Source organism: Trematosphaeria pertusa (assembly GCF_010094035.1).
Source record: "Trematosphaeria pertusa strain CBS 122368 unplaced genomic scaffold BU26scaffold_22, whole genome shotgun sequence".
Taxonomy (NCBI): domain Eukaryota; kingdom Fungi; phylum Ascomycota; class Dothideomycetes; order Pleosporales; family Trematosphaeriaceae; genus Trematosphaeria; species Trematosphaeria pertusa.
Genome location: NW_022987233.1, coordinates 320,614 through 334,590, shown reverse-complemented (window position 1 = coordinate 334,590; position 13,977 = coordinate 320,614). Strand labels below are relative to the sequence as shown.

Here is a 13,977-nt window from a genome sequence, read left to right as displayed (position 1 = left end):
ATCTGCAATTCCGCAAGCGGTCTGTCTCACAAAGCGAGCGAGCGACGAACAAGCAAGCAAACACGCGGCTCCTTCCTTATCCCTCCCGAAAGCGGAAGCCACGACGCGCCGTTGCTGTGGCTTTATCGTCGGCAGGTCGAGAATGGAAATGGTCGATCAAAGAAGAAAGCGGAGCGTCGATCTTGTGGCTGGAGTGCGCTGATCGGCGTCGAGCCAGGCCGGAAGCGAGCCGTGTTCTTGGTGGTTGGGTGGGTCACGTGCCGGCGGATTGGGAACGTGCGCGGAAGGGGACGGCCGAATACGGGGCTGCTTTCTCGTCGACGGCGTCTTGTGGGTTGGGTTCTTCCCACCGCTTTCCAGCTCATCAGAGTTGATACAGGATAAAGTGCTGCCGCGCTTGAATTCCTGCTTCGCAACGCTGAGCGCCTTGGTCGCACTCTCATGCTGCATTGCATGTTGGCTTCGCGTACACGGCAGGTACGGCACCCGCGCATCTACGCCCTCCGGCCGAGCAGTGCGCTCCCTCCATTGCCAGTTCCACGCAGTCTTCTTCGCACCCTGCGCAATATACTCCAGCGCGTACAGCGCCGCTATCATCAGTATCAGCTCAGTCCTGCAGATACGGCGCTCGCTATCGATAGCGAAAACCGGATGCATCCTTGCCGGTAGAATAGCATTGCAGCATCAGCATCGCACATACACCTTCTTCCAATGGGCATCCCCTATCCGCACGATAAAGTATCGGGATACGGCACTTGTGTACATTCTGCAGGCCTGCTGAAACGGAAAACGGCATCGCCTGCGAAGGTATTTTTATCTGCACGTGCATACGGAAGAGCCAGGAAGCAGGAACCATGGCCCAAAGACATGTTACACAGCACTTCCCTTTCAGCCTGATCAGCGTGCGTCCCGCTGCACTGGCTGGGGCTGGGGGGAGATCAGCGCGGTGCAGCCCAGCGCGTTTCCACGTTTGCGTGCCAGCCCTGGGCGAGGCGTGCGCTTGGTTTGGCGGCTGCAAGGCCCGCCGCCTTGTCTGTCTGTCAATCTACCGGTGGTATGGGGTTTCCGTTTCCCCTGGTTGGTCTTCCCGCCCCCGATGGTGGGGTGTGGTCTAGACTCTGAGTGGGTCTGGACGCCCGTCAGCCCTATCAACACCCAATCGATACCCGCGGACGCCCGCCCGATCTAGGCTGTATGGGGAAGTGGTGGATCGTGCATGGACGCGAGATGGCGAAGTGCGGTTTGAGGATGCGATTTTAAGGTTTTGAGATGTGCGTGTGGATCTAGATCTCGACTATCTCTCGACCGTGGGTGTCCGATGCGGGATTGGAAGTGAACTTGTGGCTACTGAACGCTGGCTGGATTGGACTTTGAGATGGGAGAAGAGCGTCTCTCCGCGGGGAGGTTATGGTAGATAGAGCGGCTGGTGCGCGACGCGGAGGCGCTGGTAGTGCTTCCGTGACTGATTAGGATGGCGCGGTATGTTGTGCGACGTTTGGGCTCGGCTGGGGTGTCGACGGATTTGAAGAGAGCGCGACGTTGAACATGGCAATTGGTAAGTGTGCTTGACCCACTGACTATGAGCTTTTCTGTGTTGCTTTTCGTTTGGGATTCGAGAGTAGCCTCTTCAGACGCTACGCTCCCCCTCAGCCACTCAAATCGTAAGTCCTTCTTCAGCCCGTGGCTCCACGGCTCCTTGGCTCCTTGTCTTCGTCGACTTCGCCTGAGCTGTGTGCTTCTCAGGTCTTTTGTTCTCCTGCATCCTGCTAGGATTTCGTTCTTGTACTCGCTGTCTGCGTTCTTTCAGAAATAATCACTACTATTCTACAGACGAAGTAGATTCGTCCCCCCTTTCTGTTACCTTCTAACCAGCCTGTTCCACTTTAGCGCTCCCAATCCCCCCGGCCTTGCAGTGATCCTCTCCACGCTCAAAATTCGTCGACCCCACTCACTATCTCTCCATCTCGCCATTCCTTCGATTCTTCCTCTCCAACTTCCACAGGCGCACTCGCATCAGTCATCTCATGAACCTCATCTACTGGCATCTCTCTCGCTTCGTAGTACCTCGGCATCCTTCGCCGTGTAGCTCTGCCTTTTCAACAAGCCCCTCGTTATTGTGTCGCAGTCAGGGTCAGGGCTACCATTCGGGCTGAAGCTTGGTTCGGGTTCAAGCCACTAGAGAGCGCGGAGAGGTCATCGACGGCAGAGAAAGGCAATCCACAGCAGACTGAGATTAAGGAGAGAAGACGTGGTTGGGTAAAACGCCGGCAGCTGCGGGTGCGTGGGGAGAGGATAGCGACGAAGACGAAGAAACGATGAGGCAGAAAGATGCAGCGTACGGCTGATGCTTATTTGCGCCGAGAGGGAGGAGAAGGCGACGAATGAGGCGAGGGAGGTCGAGGAGACCGAAGAGCCGGCGGAAACCGGGCGAAATGAAATTGAAAAAAGGCTGGGCGTCAGGCGTACGGCGCAGTCATAAAGAGCGCGAGAATGCGAGAGCGACAGAGAGGGCCAGAAGGGGCAGCAAGGGAGCGGGCAAAGCCAGGACGAAGACGGTGGAGGGATCGCGGTGGGGAAGGCCGGGGCTTGTTATTGATGTCAAACCAGACTCCGACTGAGTCACCCGTATCTACTCTTGCCTTGGCTAGCTGGTGCGAGCTTTTCTGTTCAGAGACGTGGTGAGCTGCAGACCTCAGCGGGTCTCCCCCGATGCAACCCCCTTTGGTTGGACTGAACTCCACGTCTTTTCGCGGCGCCACTTCATAGCATACAACCACTTCGACCTGTGCTAGCCGCGACATAGTAGCCTTGCTTAACACCGAGCTCCGCGTGCTCGGTCTCGGCGGGCGCACGCCAGCCCCGTCGACGAGGCAGTTCGTGGAGGCGTTAAAAAGATCGCTGGGTGCTACGCGAACACTGTGGACATGTACGCTGGCGAGTCAGACCAGTCGCCATATTGCTTCGCCGGCGCCGGGCGAGCGCCACTGACAGCATCGACGCGGCCCTATCGCTCGTCACAAGACATTTGGTGACGCTCACGGGCAATATTGGGGATGGCTTGATCCGAGGAGCTGGCGCGAGTTGTCAAAAGGCCACCAAAGGGCAGGAGGTTGCGCGGCTGGAATGTGCGCTAAAAGTAGGCTACAATGTATACCACAGTAGGTTCAGCATACCATACGTCTTTAGCCAAGTGTAGTCTGGCGTGGGTAGATACGTGTGCGCAAATAGGGCTGTAAAGAAGTTGACTAGACAAAGATATGAGAAGCCCGCTGACCATGTCGGTAGTGCCGTCTGGAGATTTCAAGAAGGGCTTGGGAAGCGAACAATCTGGGTGCATGAGCTATGGGATAAAGCACCGCTGTGCAACTTAGAGACCTTCCTTGACAACAATGAAGAGTATTCGCGTGAGGGTTGGCCTTTATTCTGCATTTAGCGGTATCCCGAGAAGCGTGAATCTAGATTCCCTTTCATACCAGTCCACTTATAGCTAATGTTACTACCGTCAATAGCTAGACAACAAAGACAACAAAAAGAACAAAAGGAACCATTCATAGCGCTGCGGCGTTCTACGCCCAAGGGATAGAGCATAGCTTCCACTGTGCAAGGCTCATCGAAGTCAAAGAGATAACTAAACAATGCCAGAACGCCGCTTCCGAAATGTCCTGAGTGTTTTGGGCGGGTACAAACGCAACTTAACGCATGAAGCCCAAAGACGCACTTAGCCCGACCCCTCAATGCAAGTTCATCGAGTATGTGGATACCGAGGCGGAGCTAATTTAACGCTGCTAAGAGCGAGGCAGTTGATATGCGTTATTGAAATTTTCGTATCGTTGTTGTTGAAAGGCCAGCTGAAGCCGACATGGCTGTCAGGGAGATGACCAAATGGACGCGAAGAAGCTTTGGCGCACATGACATGCGTCTTCTGCATCTAATCAGAGCAACAGGTCTTCATTGCCACACGACTGCCAGACACGCTGCTGTGCTGTTCGCAGTAGTCCCTCTTAGCAAGCAGAGCATCTTTCATCCTTTCAGTGACCTGTATCCATAACGCCAACCGCTTGGTCTATCACGCCATAGCCTAGTCTGCGACGCCACCTGTTGACACGCTCTTTGTACCTTTCTACTCGGTGCCCAGGTTCATCTCCTTATGGACTAAGTTATTTCGAGAGTGCTTTCATTTTTGACCAAAGGGCCCGCGGCCCCGGGGTGAGTGAACAATGACATGATAAGCTGAAATTAGCCAGGGACATGCTGCTTTCAGGACTTGATCAGATCCATTCTCTTTCAGACAATGTTTTCTTCGAGACTATTTAACTTAGGCTTTGGTACGTCTTGACTACCAAGATGTTATCTTAGTCCTTTAGTTTCTGTCGAGATGATTAATAGGAGCGACTACAATTGGGGGGTTCCGGAAGTAGAGTCGATCGAAAAGTACGGAGATGGGGGATTGTATCCTGTTCATATCGACGATCGGTTCCAGGATGGACGATACCAGATATTGAATAAACTTGGTTTCGGAAGTTTCTCAACAGTCTGGGCCGCTTGGGATCATCGGTACGCTGCGTATTCTTCTCTGTTTGAAATTGCTGACACTACTAGTAATAAATCTCGTGTCTCGTTAAAGGTTATTAGGGCCGAGAATTCGGAGAACAACTTAGAGCTTCGAATCCTACAACGTATTCAACAAGGTACTACTCAACACCCCGGCCACAAGTACCTTCCTCGACTTTTAGACCACTTCTACGAAGGTAGCGCTGAAAGAAGAAATCTATTCCTTGTTCTAGAGCTTCTAGGACCTAATGTCAACGACGTTATGCGTTTTCGACCAAAGCAGCGCTTCAATCTATCGTCTTCCTGTCGCCGAATCTCTAAGCAACTCCTCCTAGCGGTAGACTGTCTGCATTCGCTTGGAATTGTACATGGAGGTAAGTTCCTTGTGCAAAATAATATTGTTCAAGCCTCTGATTTTAGATAGATATTTACCTGCGCAATATTTTATATCGCCTTCCGGATAATAACGAACTCAACCTAACCGAAGTAATTAAAGGCGGAGTCTCTAGGAAGGATGGTGCTCCTCTTGAAGAAGGATTACCAAGATATCTCGTAGAGCCGCTCGACCTTACACGTCAGCGTAAAAGATTAGAGTTTGAAAAACTCAATCACATACAACTTATCGACTTTTCTTCATGTAGGTATATGGTATATGGCTTTTATTGGTTCTCCGCTTACTTATACAGCCTTCTTTGAATCGGAGCCCCCAGAATCGATATATACACCGATACCTTTTTCTCCTCCAGAATTGATTTTTGGGAAGCCCTTAGACAAAAAAATTGATATCTGGAATCTTGGATGCACAGTAAGTATACAAAAATATTCTGAGGCTATTAGCTAATACTATAGTAAGACTTTCTCCATTGCTACTGGCGGAGACCTCTTTATAGAATGGTTTGACAAGCGCCATATTATACCCCAAATATACGACGTTATCGGTGAATCATCTGCTCCTTGGCTTCTCAGTGCCATTTTTGATGCAGTGCAGAATCAGGATTGGAAAGATCTCCCGGTTGTTACCGGTTTGTTGCTCCCTCTATTATTGGACACAGATTGCTCACTCTTACAGGCGCTTGCTTTCGAAGCCGCAAAACCTTAGACGAAAAGCTATCGCTATACTTTGATAGTGGTCATAGCGCTATTACTTCTAAAAAGGAGAAGAGGCGCGTAGGAGCCCTTAAAAGATATCTTCGAAAGGCATTAATTCCAGACCCATCAAAGCGGCCAGCAACAGAAGAGCTACTAGCTGACGGGTGGGTTCAGATAGAAGCTGACTAAGCTGCTAAATCATCGTTGGAGTAGTCACTCAGCCTTTATTATTCACTCTACGTTACATGCTGTATTAGAACGAGCTCATTTGGAAACTATAATAGATTATATTGTTTTATAGAACGCTTTCAATATATCGATTCCACCTTCGCAGTCCTCGCCGTCGCCAGCTTCGCCTAGCTCGCAGTCGCCGACAACTGCAAGACGAGCCTTCATTACTGCGGCTACAACCTTTTGCACAAAGGTCAGTTTTGCTTCTAGGCCTTGTCTGCACCTGTATCTACCTCGTCCCTTTCCACTCCTACACAGCAAGGGCGCTCATACTAATACAGCCGCCAGGCAACTACTACAGCCAGATTGCAGAGGCGCTCCGCGAACAAGGTCAGCCCGTCGATGACGCACACATCAACAATGGCCTCTTCTACTGCAGTGGCGGATCTAACGGCGATATCGACTTCTAGGCCTTCTGCGCCAACGGGTGTGTGGATGCCAAAAGTACCGGAGACGATACGATACCATAGTAAGAGGTCGCGGTGATAGTGCGGATATGTTGGCAAACGCCACTCACCTAGTAATAGAATAAAGAAGAATGTTGTAGAGAAGTTACATAGCGTTACATTGTTCACTTACATTAATTGTTTTATCACCTATTTAATTCGCTCTTTCTCTAACCTCCCTAACCTCAAAACCAACACAACCGCTCATCATGACAACTATCAAGGTTCTCTGGTGTGATTACGAAGGCTTCCAGGGGCCGAAGGACGTCGAGGTTCTCGAAGAGACTAGAACTATCTGTGCGGCTGCAGCGAAGCATTCACTACTCTCAGAGTATAGCGAGATAAGAATGCACGATCCTTTACATGAAAGCGGTTCGGATCCACAGCTACATGTAACAGTACACCTTAAGACCCAGAGCAAATCGACCAGAAGAGGCACGATGTAGGTCACATCTACGCCGATGAAAACACCCATCTCTACAACCAGGATCTCGCGGTCTGGAGAAACGACTTGGAGGACAACATGGACGAGGACAAGAAGCGCAAGAAGCGCAAGAGGGGCAAGAGGGGCAAGAAGCGCAAGGAGGGAGAGGAGGGCGAGGAGGGCGAGGAGGGTAAGGATAAGTAGGAGAAGAATATAGAGGCCATCGGGTGGGGGGAGGGGGGGCTGATGGCGTACAGCTGGCGGCGTTTTCTTGCTGTAATTTCTTGCTGTAATGGCGGTTCGTATTGCGTTGGCGCTTCATTGCCGCGCCGTACTGCTCGGCAGTGCCGGAGAAAGCGTCGCGGACGCCAGCTTCTCGGTGCTATCATCAGAAGTCAACTAGATGTTCGAGGAAATCCCATCTAAGAAGCCCTACTCTTCAGGCCCTACAGGCTACGAGCAGGTGCGCGACTACCAGCACATGCTGACGCTGTTCAACTACGCCCTCACCACGGCGCCGGCGTGGAACGATAATTCCTATAGCATAGGCATGTTGGAACGCGCTTCAACGCGATTCTCGACTGGCCGATGGGGACCCCAAGCGGCTTTGCTTTCTTCCTCGATCCGGATGTCAACGCCATGCTGAAGAAGGTCCTAAATGCCTGGGCTGAATACCTCTCTTCCCTAGCCGCCACCTACGTCCTCGGCGACGACTCCACCGGCAGGTTCAGCTCGCACTGCACTGAGGATCTAGCCGCTACCGCAAACATCGGCCAGACATCCTACTCATTCGACGATCTCATTCAATGCGATCCGTCCAAAGAGCACCGCAGCTTCAAATCCTGGGACCACTTCTTCACGCGGCACTTCCACGAGGACAAGCGACCCGTCGCATCCCCGGACGACGACCGCGTCATCGCGAACGCGTGCGAGTCCAAGCCGTACAATGTCGCCAAGAATGTCTCCACCCGTGACAAGTTCTGGATGAAGGGCCAGGCGTACTCTGTCGTTGATATGCTGGCGCATGATCCGCTGTACGAGCACTTTGTGGGCGGCACGATCTACCAAGCTTTCCTCTCCGCGCTGAGCTATCACCGCTGGCACGCGCCCGTAAGCGGCACTGTTCGAAGGCCTGGCTCGAGCAGGGGACGTACTTCTCCGAACCGCTGTTCGAAGGCCTTGGTGACCCTGACAGCGACAAGATCAACGAGGGCGGGGAGAGCAATGGACAGGGCTATCTCACTGCAACAGCAACGCGCGCTATTATCTTCTTCGAGGCCGACAACAAGGATCTGGGTCTGCCAGACGTCTGTTTCCTGGGAATCGGCATGACGGAGGTCAGCGCATGCGAGATGACGGTGAAGGAGGGCCGGCGCGTCGGGAAGGGGGATGAGATTGGCGTGTTCCGTTATGGAGGCGGCGCGCGCTGTGTCTTGTTCAGGGAGGGTGTTGAGTTGGATGAGTTCCCGCAGGTTGGGCAGGATCACAATGTCCCGGTGAGGGCGAGGCTGGCTGTGGTGAAGAAGAGTAATTAGCAGGATGGCGAGGCTGGCAAGACGGTCTGCGGCTCCGTTCCAACGCAGCCTTTCTTGGACAATTAGACACCCAAAAAAATAGCAAAAAATCATATCCCTTGTCCTTATTCGGCCTCATGCATCTTCCTTGCTTTTGTAACATAGATTGCGCATTCCCCTGCCTCGCTCAGCGTTCCTTGCGAAAGTCAGTTCCGGGTGCACGATTTGAAGGGCGGGGCTGCTCAGGGGTAACCCACCTCTCTGTACTGCAATCTTTAGCGCGAACGAGAAGTCCAGCCAAGACCTTTCCACCCCCAGGCACTTCACACATATAGTAACGATTTGATCGGCGCGGCTCTTGCAGCATTGCATATAGACGCATCTCCCTCCGCGACGGACGGAAGCTGCTGCTTCTTCGACAGCCCTCTGGAGCGCTAGCACGCGGCGAATTTTGGTCTCCGCAACAGAGCGAAAACCGCACATCCCGTCGATTAGCGGGGACATGAGATGAAGATATCCACTTTCCCCAGAGCGCACGCAATTCTGAAGACACATAGGGCGGATGCAAAATGTATCTTGCCGCTAGAATTCAGGCATACTCATATACGCATAAACGCCCTGTCTCTCTTCTCATACACAGCGGAGACCACGAATCCCGCCTAGGTAGGCGTACATAAAGGGGAGTAAGTATACACATAACCCTCTCATCTCATCTCTCAAAAGAAGTGAACCCCAAAAACAACCCGCCATCATGTCCTGAACGCCATGCTGGGAGGAGAGGGTATCGCTCAGCTCCACTTCCATAACTCCTAACCTGAAAATGTAGCGGAACTACTACCTGTTTACTTAGACAAGAAGAGAAAGTATTCCTCGTTGCTGCTCTACTTTCTTGCTTGTTACTGCGCCGACGGCGTTTGAGCGGTTGGCGTATTCTCTTCTGTGCTCACAATCGCGCTCTCGCCTGCGTCAGCCGGGCCAACAGTGACAGGCGTTGGCGCTATCCTTCTCTTCTTAGGCTCCCTGCCTTCCTCAACTTCTGGTACAGCGTGCAAGTCGCGCTTCCTTGGAGCAGAAGCCGCATCTTCCCGCTCGGACTCGCTCTCTCGTCGAAGACTGCCACTAATTCCCGGGATGCCGCTGACAGAGCTGCTCGCGCTATGCGTGCCGCCGTGTCCATGCGCCGGCGTGAGAGGTGGCGTCCACATAGGCATGGCCCCTACAGGTCCCGAATTTGCAGCTGCCAATCCTGGTATTGAAGACATGGCCGGAGTAGGCGCATTCATGACGCTTGAATCGCCTGCGCCTGGAGCGAAGGAGGACGCGGTAGCGATACTCGAGACCGAATTACTTCTCGTGGGACTACCTGGGCGTGCTGGGATGATTGAGCTGGGAGAGGCCGGGAACCCTGCGGAAGGCTGCTTCTGCATCGCTGGCGCGGTAGCTGTGGCAGTGACCGGCATGCTTGACGTCGTGGGTGTCTGGGTCGGGGTGGAGTGGTTCGATGATTGCGACGCAGTCGTGTTGATAGAAGGCGTTTGGTGGTGCCGTGATTGGCTAGCGAGGGGTCCTGTGTATTTCTCTCCTAGCTCGCCAGGTGCAAAGGTGAGCGACGAGCAGAATCCATCGGAAGAGCTCATCAGCAGGGTAGATCCGTCACTTGACCTGGATATACATCAGTACCCTGCAATAGGCATAACCTCGGGATTGACTTACCATGTGAGATCCGTAAAGGTAGCGAAGTGCAGGTTACTAACAACACACAACGGCTTCTGCTGCTGCGTATCATAAATGTGCACCGCATCCTGCGTTGCAACAGCATACACCATCCGATAAGGCAGGCTAAACGCCGAAATGGGCCCCGGCGGCGGGCCTGGGTTTGGTGTCTCACCATCAACTGCAGGCTTCGGGGATGCAGCTGCCAAGCTCGGCGAAGGTGAGGGTGCGCTGGTCAAAGGCGGCGGCTCCATGGAAGAATGCGAAGTGGGTGCCTTGGACGGCATAGCGGGTTCCGGTAATGCGGGAATCTCATCCTCTGCTGACGAGGTGTCAATCGTGATTTGTTTGGTTGGAGGGATCGCTTGGCGTAAGGTGTAGTACACCGGGGAGCACCGAACAGCAACGGAGGGTTTCTTGTGGCCTGGGAGATAAGCGACTGGAGGCTTGTTTAGGCCAGCTCGGGTGTAGATGTAGACGGTGTTGATGATGTCTTCGGTCGGTTTTGCTGCATCGCCAACCGCAGGATGCAGCGTCTTGTACTGGCCAGCCGGAGTGAACAGCAAGCTTCCATCTGGTGCGAAGGTAAGCCGCCGGAAGAAAGAAGTAAAGGTCTCGTTAGCGTAGATGGGAGCATTCCTGACTCCGGTAGTCCCGATGCTGCTAATGCTAGGCGAATTGGGCATAACAGCAGGAAGAGGCATCGACGGCGCCGGCGAGGCAGATCGCCGCATCGAAGGCGACGAGCCAAACGACGACCGGCGGCTGTGCGACGTCGGAGGCGGATTCATCGGGAGCGCCAGTGATTGGGGAGTTCCAGGTGCCGACGGAACCGGAGAGCCAGCAACCAATCCCGACTCGTGTGCAACGAAGGACGCTCGACCACCAAAGTCGGGCGGCGCTGGGCTGTTGGAGGACACTCGTCGCGCAGGGAGATCCATTTTGGTGACTTTGCTGTGCTGGGCTAGTGAGAACTGGCCGTCTTTCGTCTTCAGGGTGTAGATGTGCACCGAGCGATCCGAGGACTGCGTCGCAACGTACTCGTTGAGCGGATCCCAGGCCACGCCTTGTACGTAGTGATTGTGCTCAGCAATCTGGCGCACACATGTTCCTGTCTTTCTTAAGCGTGTGTTTGGTTGCTGCGTTGGGCAAGCGTCGTACCTGTCTGAGCGTTGTATATCCGCGCAATGTTGTCCATGCTTCCTGTGATGAAGAAGACGCCATCGGGAGACCACGCTAGGTCGTATATTTCTGAGCCCATGGACCTGCACATGTGCTTGACCCGCCACGTCTCCTTGTCTTCCAGGCCTTCCTCGAAGTTGGTGTGGTGCGTCTGGTTCTCGGCGGGAACCCAGAGGAGGATGTTGCCGTCGTCGCCGGCGGAGGCCAGGGCCTCGCCTGTTTGCCGTCAGCTGTGGTCTCTGACCCTAGTTTTCGCTCTCATACCTCGAGGACACCATCGAACGACATTGACAGCCTGCGTGTGCTTGACGAGCGTCGAAAGATAGCTGACTTTCCGCTCCTCGCCGTTGGCTTCGACCCTCCAAAGCTGTGCTCCGTCAGCAATGCCCTGCTACCCCGCGAGCAGTTTTGCAGAGCACATACCCTCACATTATTGTCGCCTCCCGCCGTGGCTAGACGTCCCTTGCCGTGCGGCTCGAAATGTGCGGAGTAGATGGGGGCATTCTCGTTGTGCCAGGACACGAGAAGCGGAGCAGCCTTCATTGTGGGCAACACCGCTCCTCGCCAGGCGTCCGTACGCTTCCGTCAAAGAAGCTGGGTTGAAGGAGATTTGGTCGAGGGGACGTATTCTTGGTGCTGCTTGGAAATGCTGGGGCCAAGAGAGGTGCGATTCTTGTGCGGGTGCGGAGATGCAGCGGGCGTCGTCGCGGGCGGCTGTTCACGCTTCCAGAGCTCGCACCCTCCTCACATTCCGCGGGGGGCTCGTGGCAGCAGCAGTGAAGAGCGTGGTGAGCGGGATGCGTGCTTTCGCGGGACAATCGAGCGGGACGTGTGCGAGCGTTTGGGGTGGAGGCGGTCCGCACACGAGCTGGTCGCGTCGATACGCGGATCTAAGCTCGATTAGGGCGATGAATTAGTTTCACCGCGACGCCCACAATGCGCGCCCGAGGGGCTGACCGGGCAAGAAAGGCGGCCAGGCTAGCTCATAAAGGGCACGCATTCATTCACGTCACAGTTGTTTCAACGGGCGCCGTGCAATGCCGACGTGCTGATTAGCTCTTGTCAAAGAAGCAAGCACTTCACTGCGCTTCTGACGGAACACCTTTATCGCGAACTGAGGCCAATCAGCCGGCACAGCCCGCACCAATATCCCTCCTCGATTGGGTTCACATGAGTAATATTCCCTAGCCGTGACCGCCCAGCGTGAAAGACGGTGTAAGCTACGCCGCCTGCACGCGGCGGGACAAAGAGCGGTTGGTCCAACAGCAGCCCATGTCGCGTGAGAGACCTAGCCAAGCCGGTCAAGTTACATCCTCTAGCGCACTGTAGCTGTGAATGCGTCTCACGATCGGAGATGCACTGCAGAAGCTCTGGACGTCTTCCGCGCTATGTGAGTGGGTGATCCAATACAAGGATGGGGAAGGCTTTTCGACGCGCATACAATTACGCTCACGCATCATCACCCATCCCGCAATTCATGCTGAGCGTAATTGGGGAGCTGCGGTAGCGTGCCCACCTACGGTGAACGTTCGCGGAGTGCAAAGCGTGCGCGTGAGTGTGGCTTCACGTCTGCCGCCCCTCCGATGTCTCGGCCATCCATCGGCGAGCGGTCAAAGAGCACGAACGCATGAAGGATGTTCCTTTTGCTAAAAGAACCCGCTCGTCGTTTCAAGGCCTATCTAACACGCTCTGAAACCTTCACTGGGTATTTAGGAAGGTGTAGGATGCTTCCGCACGCTGTACTGTGGTACCAAAAGCGATGCATATCGATGCAGCGTCTCACCTAGAGAGCAATCTCAGTGGGAGCCCAATAAGATGTATTCCCAGCGGACCGCAGCTGCGGTCAGCACACGGCATCCCTCTCTCCGTCATCTTCGGCGCGTCTTTGAGCATATAGATAGATGCCTGCGCCTAGCGTCCCGGCGGGTACCTTTGCCGCCGGTCCGCTCCTTGCTCGAAACACCTCCCGGTATCCCAATCAACCTCCGCCTCCGCCGCCCCTCACTTAATCCCCACAGCCCTCAAAAACTCCTCCTTCCTTCTCGCGCCTCCCTCCGCACCCGCCTCCGCATCCCCTCCCTCAACATCCTTAACTACCTCCGCCATACTCTCCACCTCCCTAATCCCCTCTCCATGCGCAAACTTCCACCGCTCATCGCCCTCATACCGCACCTGGAACGCCTGCCAGTTCTCCGCCTTCAGCGTATTAACATGCCCGGCGACGGCGGGCGCGGTCCCTGAGAAGACCATGACACCTGGGTAGCCGGGCTTCGTGACGCCAGAGAGCGAGGGGTGCGAGAGCGCAAGCTTGCGTTTGGAGAGGGCGAGGAGGTGGTGGAGCCAGATTACGACGGTTTTGCCGGGCTCGGGGGCGGAGGAGGAGGAGGTAGATGCGATGGTGGAACTGTCTGTGCCTGTGTGGGTAGTGGTGGTGTCGTTAGTGTCTTTTATGATGCGCTGGAAGCATGCGATGATTGCGTCGAGTGCTTCCTCTCCCTCTGCCAGCCTTAGCGTCCGGATTCCTGCCTTTGTGCGATCTCGCACGTCGTTCTTCGTTGCGTCTCTTGCAGATACAATGTCCGGAGAGCCGACTTCGGGGTAGAGCTCTGGGATGCGGAGCTGGAGAACAGCGGAGCGATCGGTGAACTTTAGCTCGCGGCGCTTAGAATTGAAGCCGATCTGATCCGGATACATGGCCCCGAGGAGCTCCAACTCCATGCCAAAGCGAGACACATCGGGCTGGGACATATCGGTCGATTCAGGCCGGACGGGGAACGATACCATACCAAGCCATTGTGGAGTTTCGGTGTGGAGGTTGCACGAAGAT

The 13,977-nt window shown here is 54.5% G+C and overlaps 6 protein-coding genes across 6 annotated transcripts; 3 read left to right on the top strand and 3 right to left on the bottom strand.

The window, feature by feature from the left end:
- Positions 1-156: 156 nt before the first annotated feature.
- Positions 157-657, bottom strand: BU26DRAFT_571529 (uncharacterized protein; the record flags this gene model as incomplete). The annotated part of the gene is made up of 1 exon (XM_033834147.1): positions 157-657. One exon carries the CDS (start codon positions 655-657, stop codon positions 157-159), a length of 501 nt encoding a protein of 166 aa, XP_033676785.1.
- A 3,718-nt stretch (positions 658-4,375) lies between these two features.
- BU26DRAFT_585306 (kinase-like protein) lies at positions 4,376-5,829 on the top strand (the record flags this gene model as incomplete). Its single annotated transcript, XM_033834628.1, has 6 exons — positions 4,376-4,554; positions 4,600-4,925; positions 4,976-5,188; positions 5,238-5,356; positions 5,405-5,573; positions 5,651-5,829. The coding sequence occupies 6 exons, from the start codon at positions 4,376-4,378 to the stop codon at positions 5,827-5,829; spliced, it is 1,185 nt and encodes a 394-aa protein (XP_033676784.1).
- A 171-nt stretch (positions 5,830-6,000) lies between these two features.
- Positions 6,001-6,281, top strand: BU26DRAFT_440228 (uncharacterized protein; the record flags this gene model as incomplete). Its single annotated transcript, XM_033824380.1, has 2 exons — positions 6,001-6,064; positions 6,160-6,281. Coding segments are annotated over 2 exons (186 nt in total), but the record flags the coding sequence as incomplete, so codon positions are not given.
- A 245-nt stretch (positions 6,282-6,526) lies between these two features.
- BU26DRAFT_610632 (uncharacterized protein) lies at positions 6,527-8,326 on the top strand (the record flags this gene model as incomplete). Its single annotated transcript, XM_033836008.1, has 5 exons — positions 6,527-6,614; positions 6,728-6,931; positions 7,185-7,293; positions 7,344-7,851; positions 7,887-8,326. The coding sequence occupies 5 exons, from the start codon at positions 6,527-6,529 to the stop codon at positions 8,274-8,276; spliced, it is 1,299 nt and encodes a 432-aa protein (XP_033676782.1). The 3' UTR covers positions 8,277-8,326.
- A 708-nt stretch (positions 8,327-9,034) lies between these two features.
- On the bottom strand, positions 9,035-11,889 carry BU26DRAFT_170147 (WD40 repeat-like protein). The gene is made up of 5 exons (XM_033820263.1): positions 11,574-11,889; positions 11,415-11,517; positions 11,130-11,366; positions 9,969-11,079; positions 9,035-9,917 (listed from the first exon to the last, which is right to left on the bottom strand). The coding sequence occupies exons 1-5, from the start codon at positions 11,691-11,693 to the stop codon at positions 9,152-9,154; spliced, it is 2,337 nt and encodes a 778-aa protein (XP_033676781.1). The 5' UTR covers positions 11,694-11,889; the 3' UTR covers positions 9,035-9,151.
- Positions 11,890-12,750: 861 nt separating this feature from the next.
- Positions 12,751-13,960, bottom strand: BU26DRAFT_524929 (uncharacterized protein). Its single transcript, XM_033830386.1, has one exon. It carries the CDS (start codon positions 13,896-13,898, stop codon positions 13,152-13,154), a length of 747 nt encoding a protein of 248 aa, XP_033676780.1. The 5' UTR covers positions 13,899-13,960; the 3' UTR covers positions 12,751-13,151.
- Between the last annotated feature and the right edge of the window lie 17 nt (positions 13,961-13,977).

Coding starts and splice junctions, on each gene's coding strand:
- BU26DRAFT_524929 (XM_033830386.1), bottom strand. CDS start 13,898: ATGTCCCAGCCCGATGTGTCTCGCTTTGGCATGGAGTTGGAGCTCCTC.
- BU26DRAFT_170147 (XM_033820263.1), bottom strand. CDS start 11,693: ATGAAGGCTGCTCCGCTTCTCGTGTCCTGGCACAACGAGAATGCCCCC. Junction 11,367..11,414: donor CGTTCGATGGTGTCCTCGAG/GTATGAGAGCGA, acceptor GACGGCAAACAG/GCGAGGCCCTGGCCTCCGCC. Junction 9,918..9,968: donor ACCTTTACGGATCTCACATG/GTAAGTCAATCC, acceptor ATGTATATCCAG/GTCAAGTGACGGATCTACCC.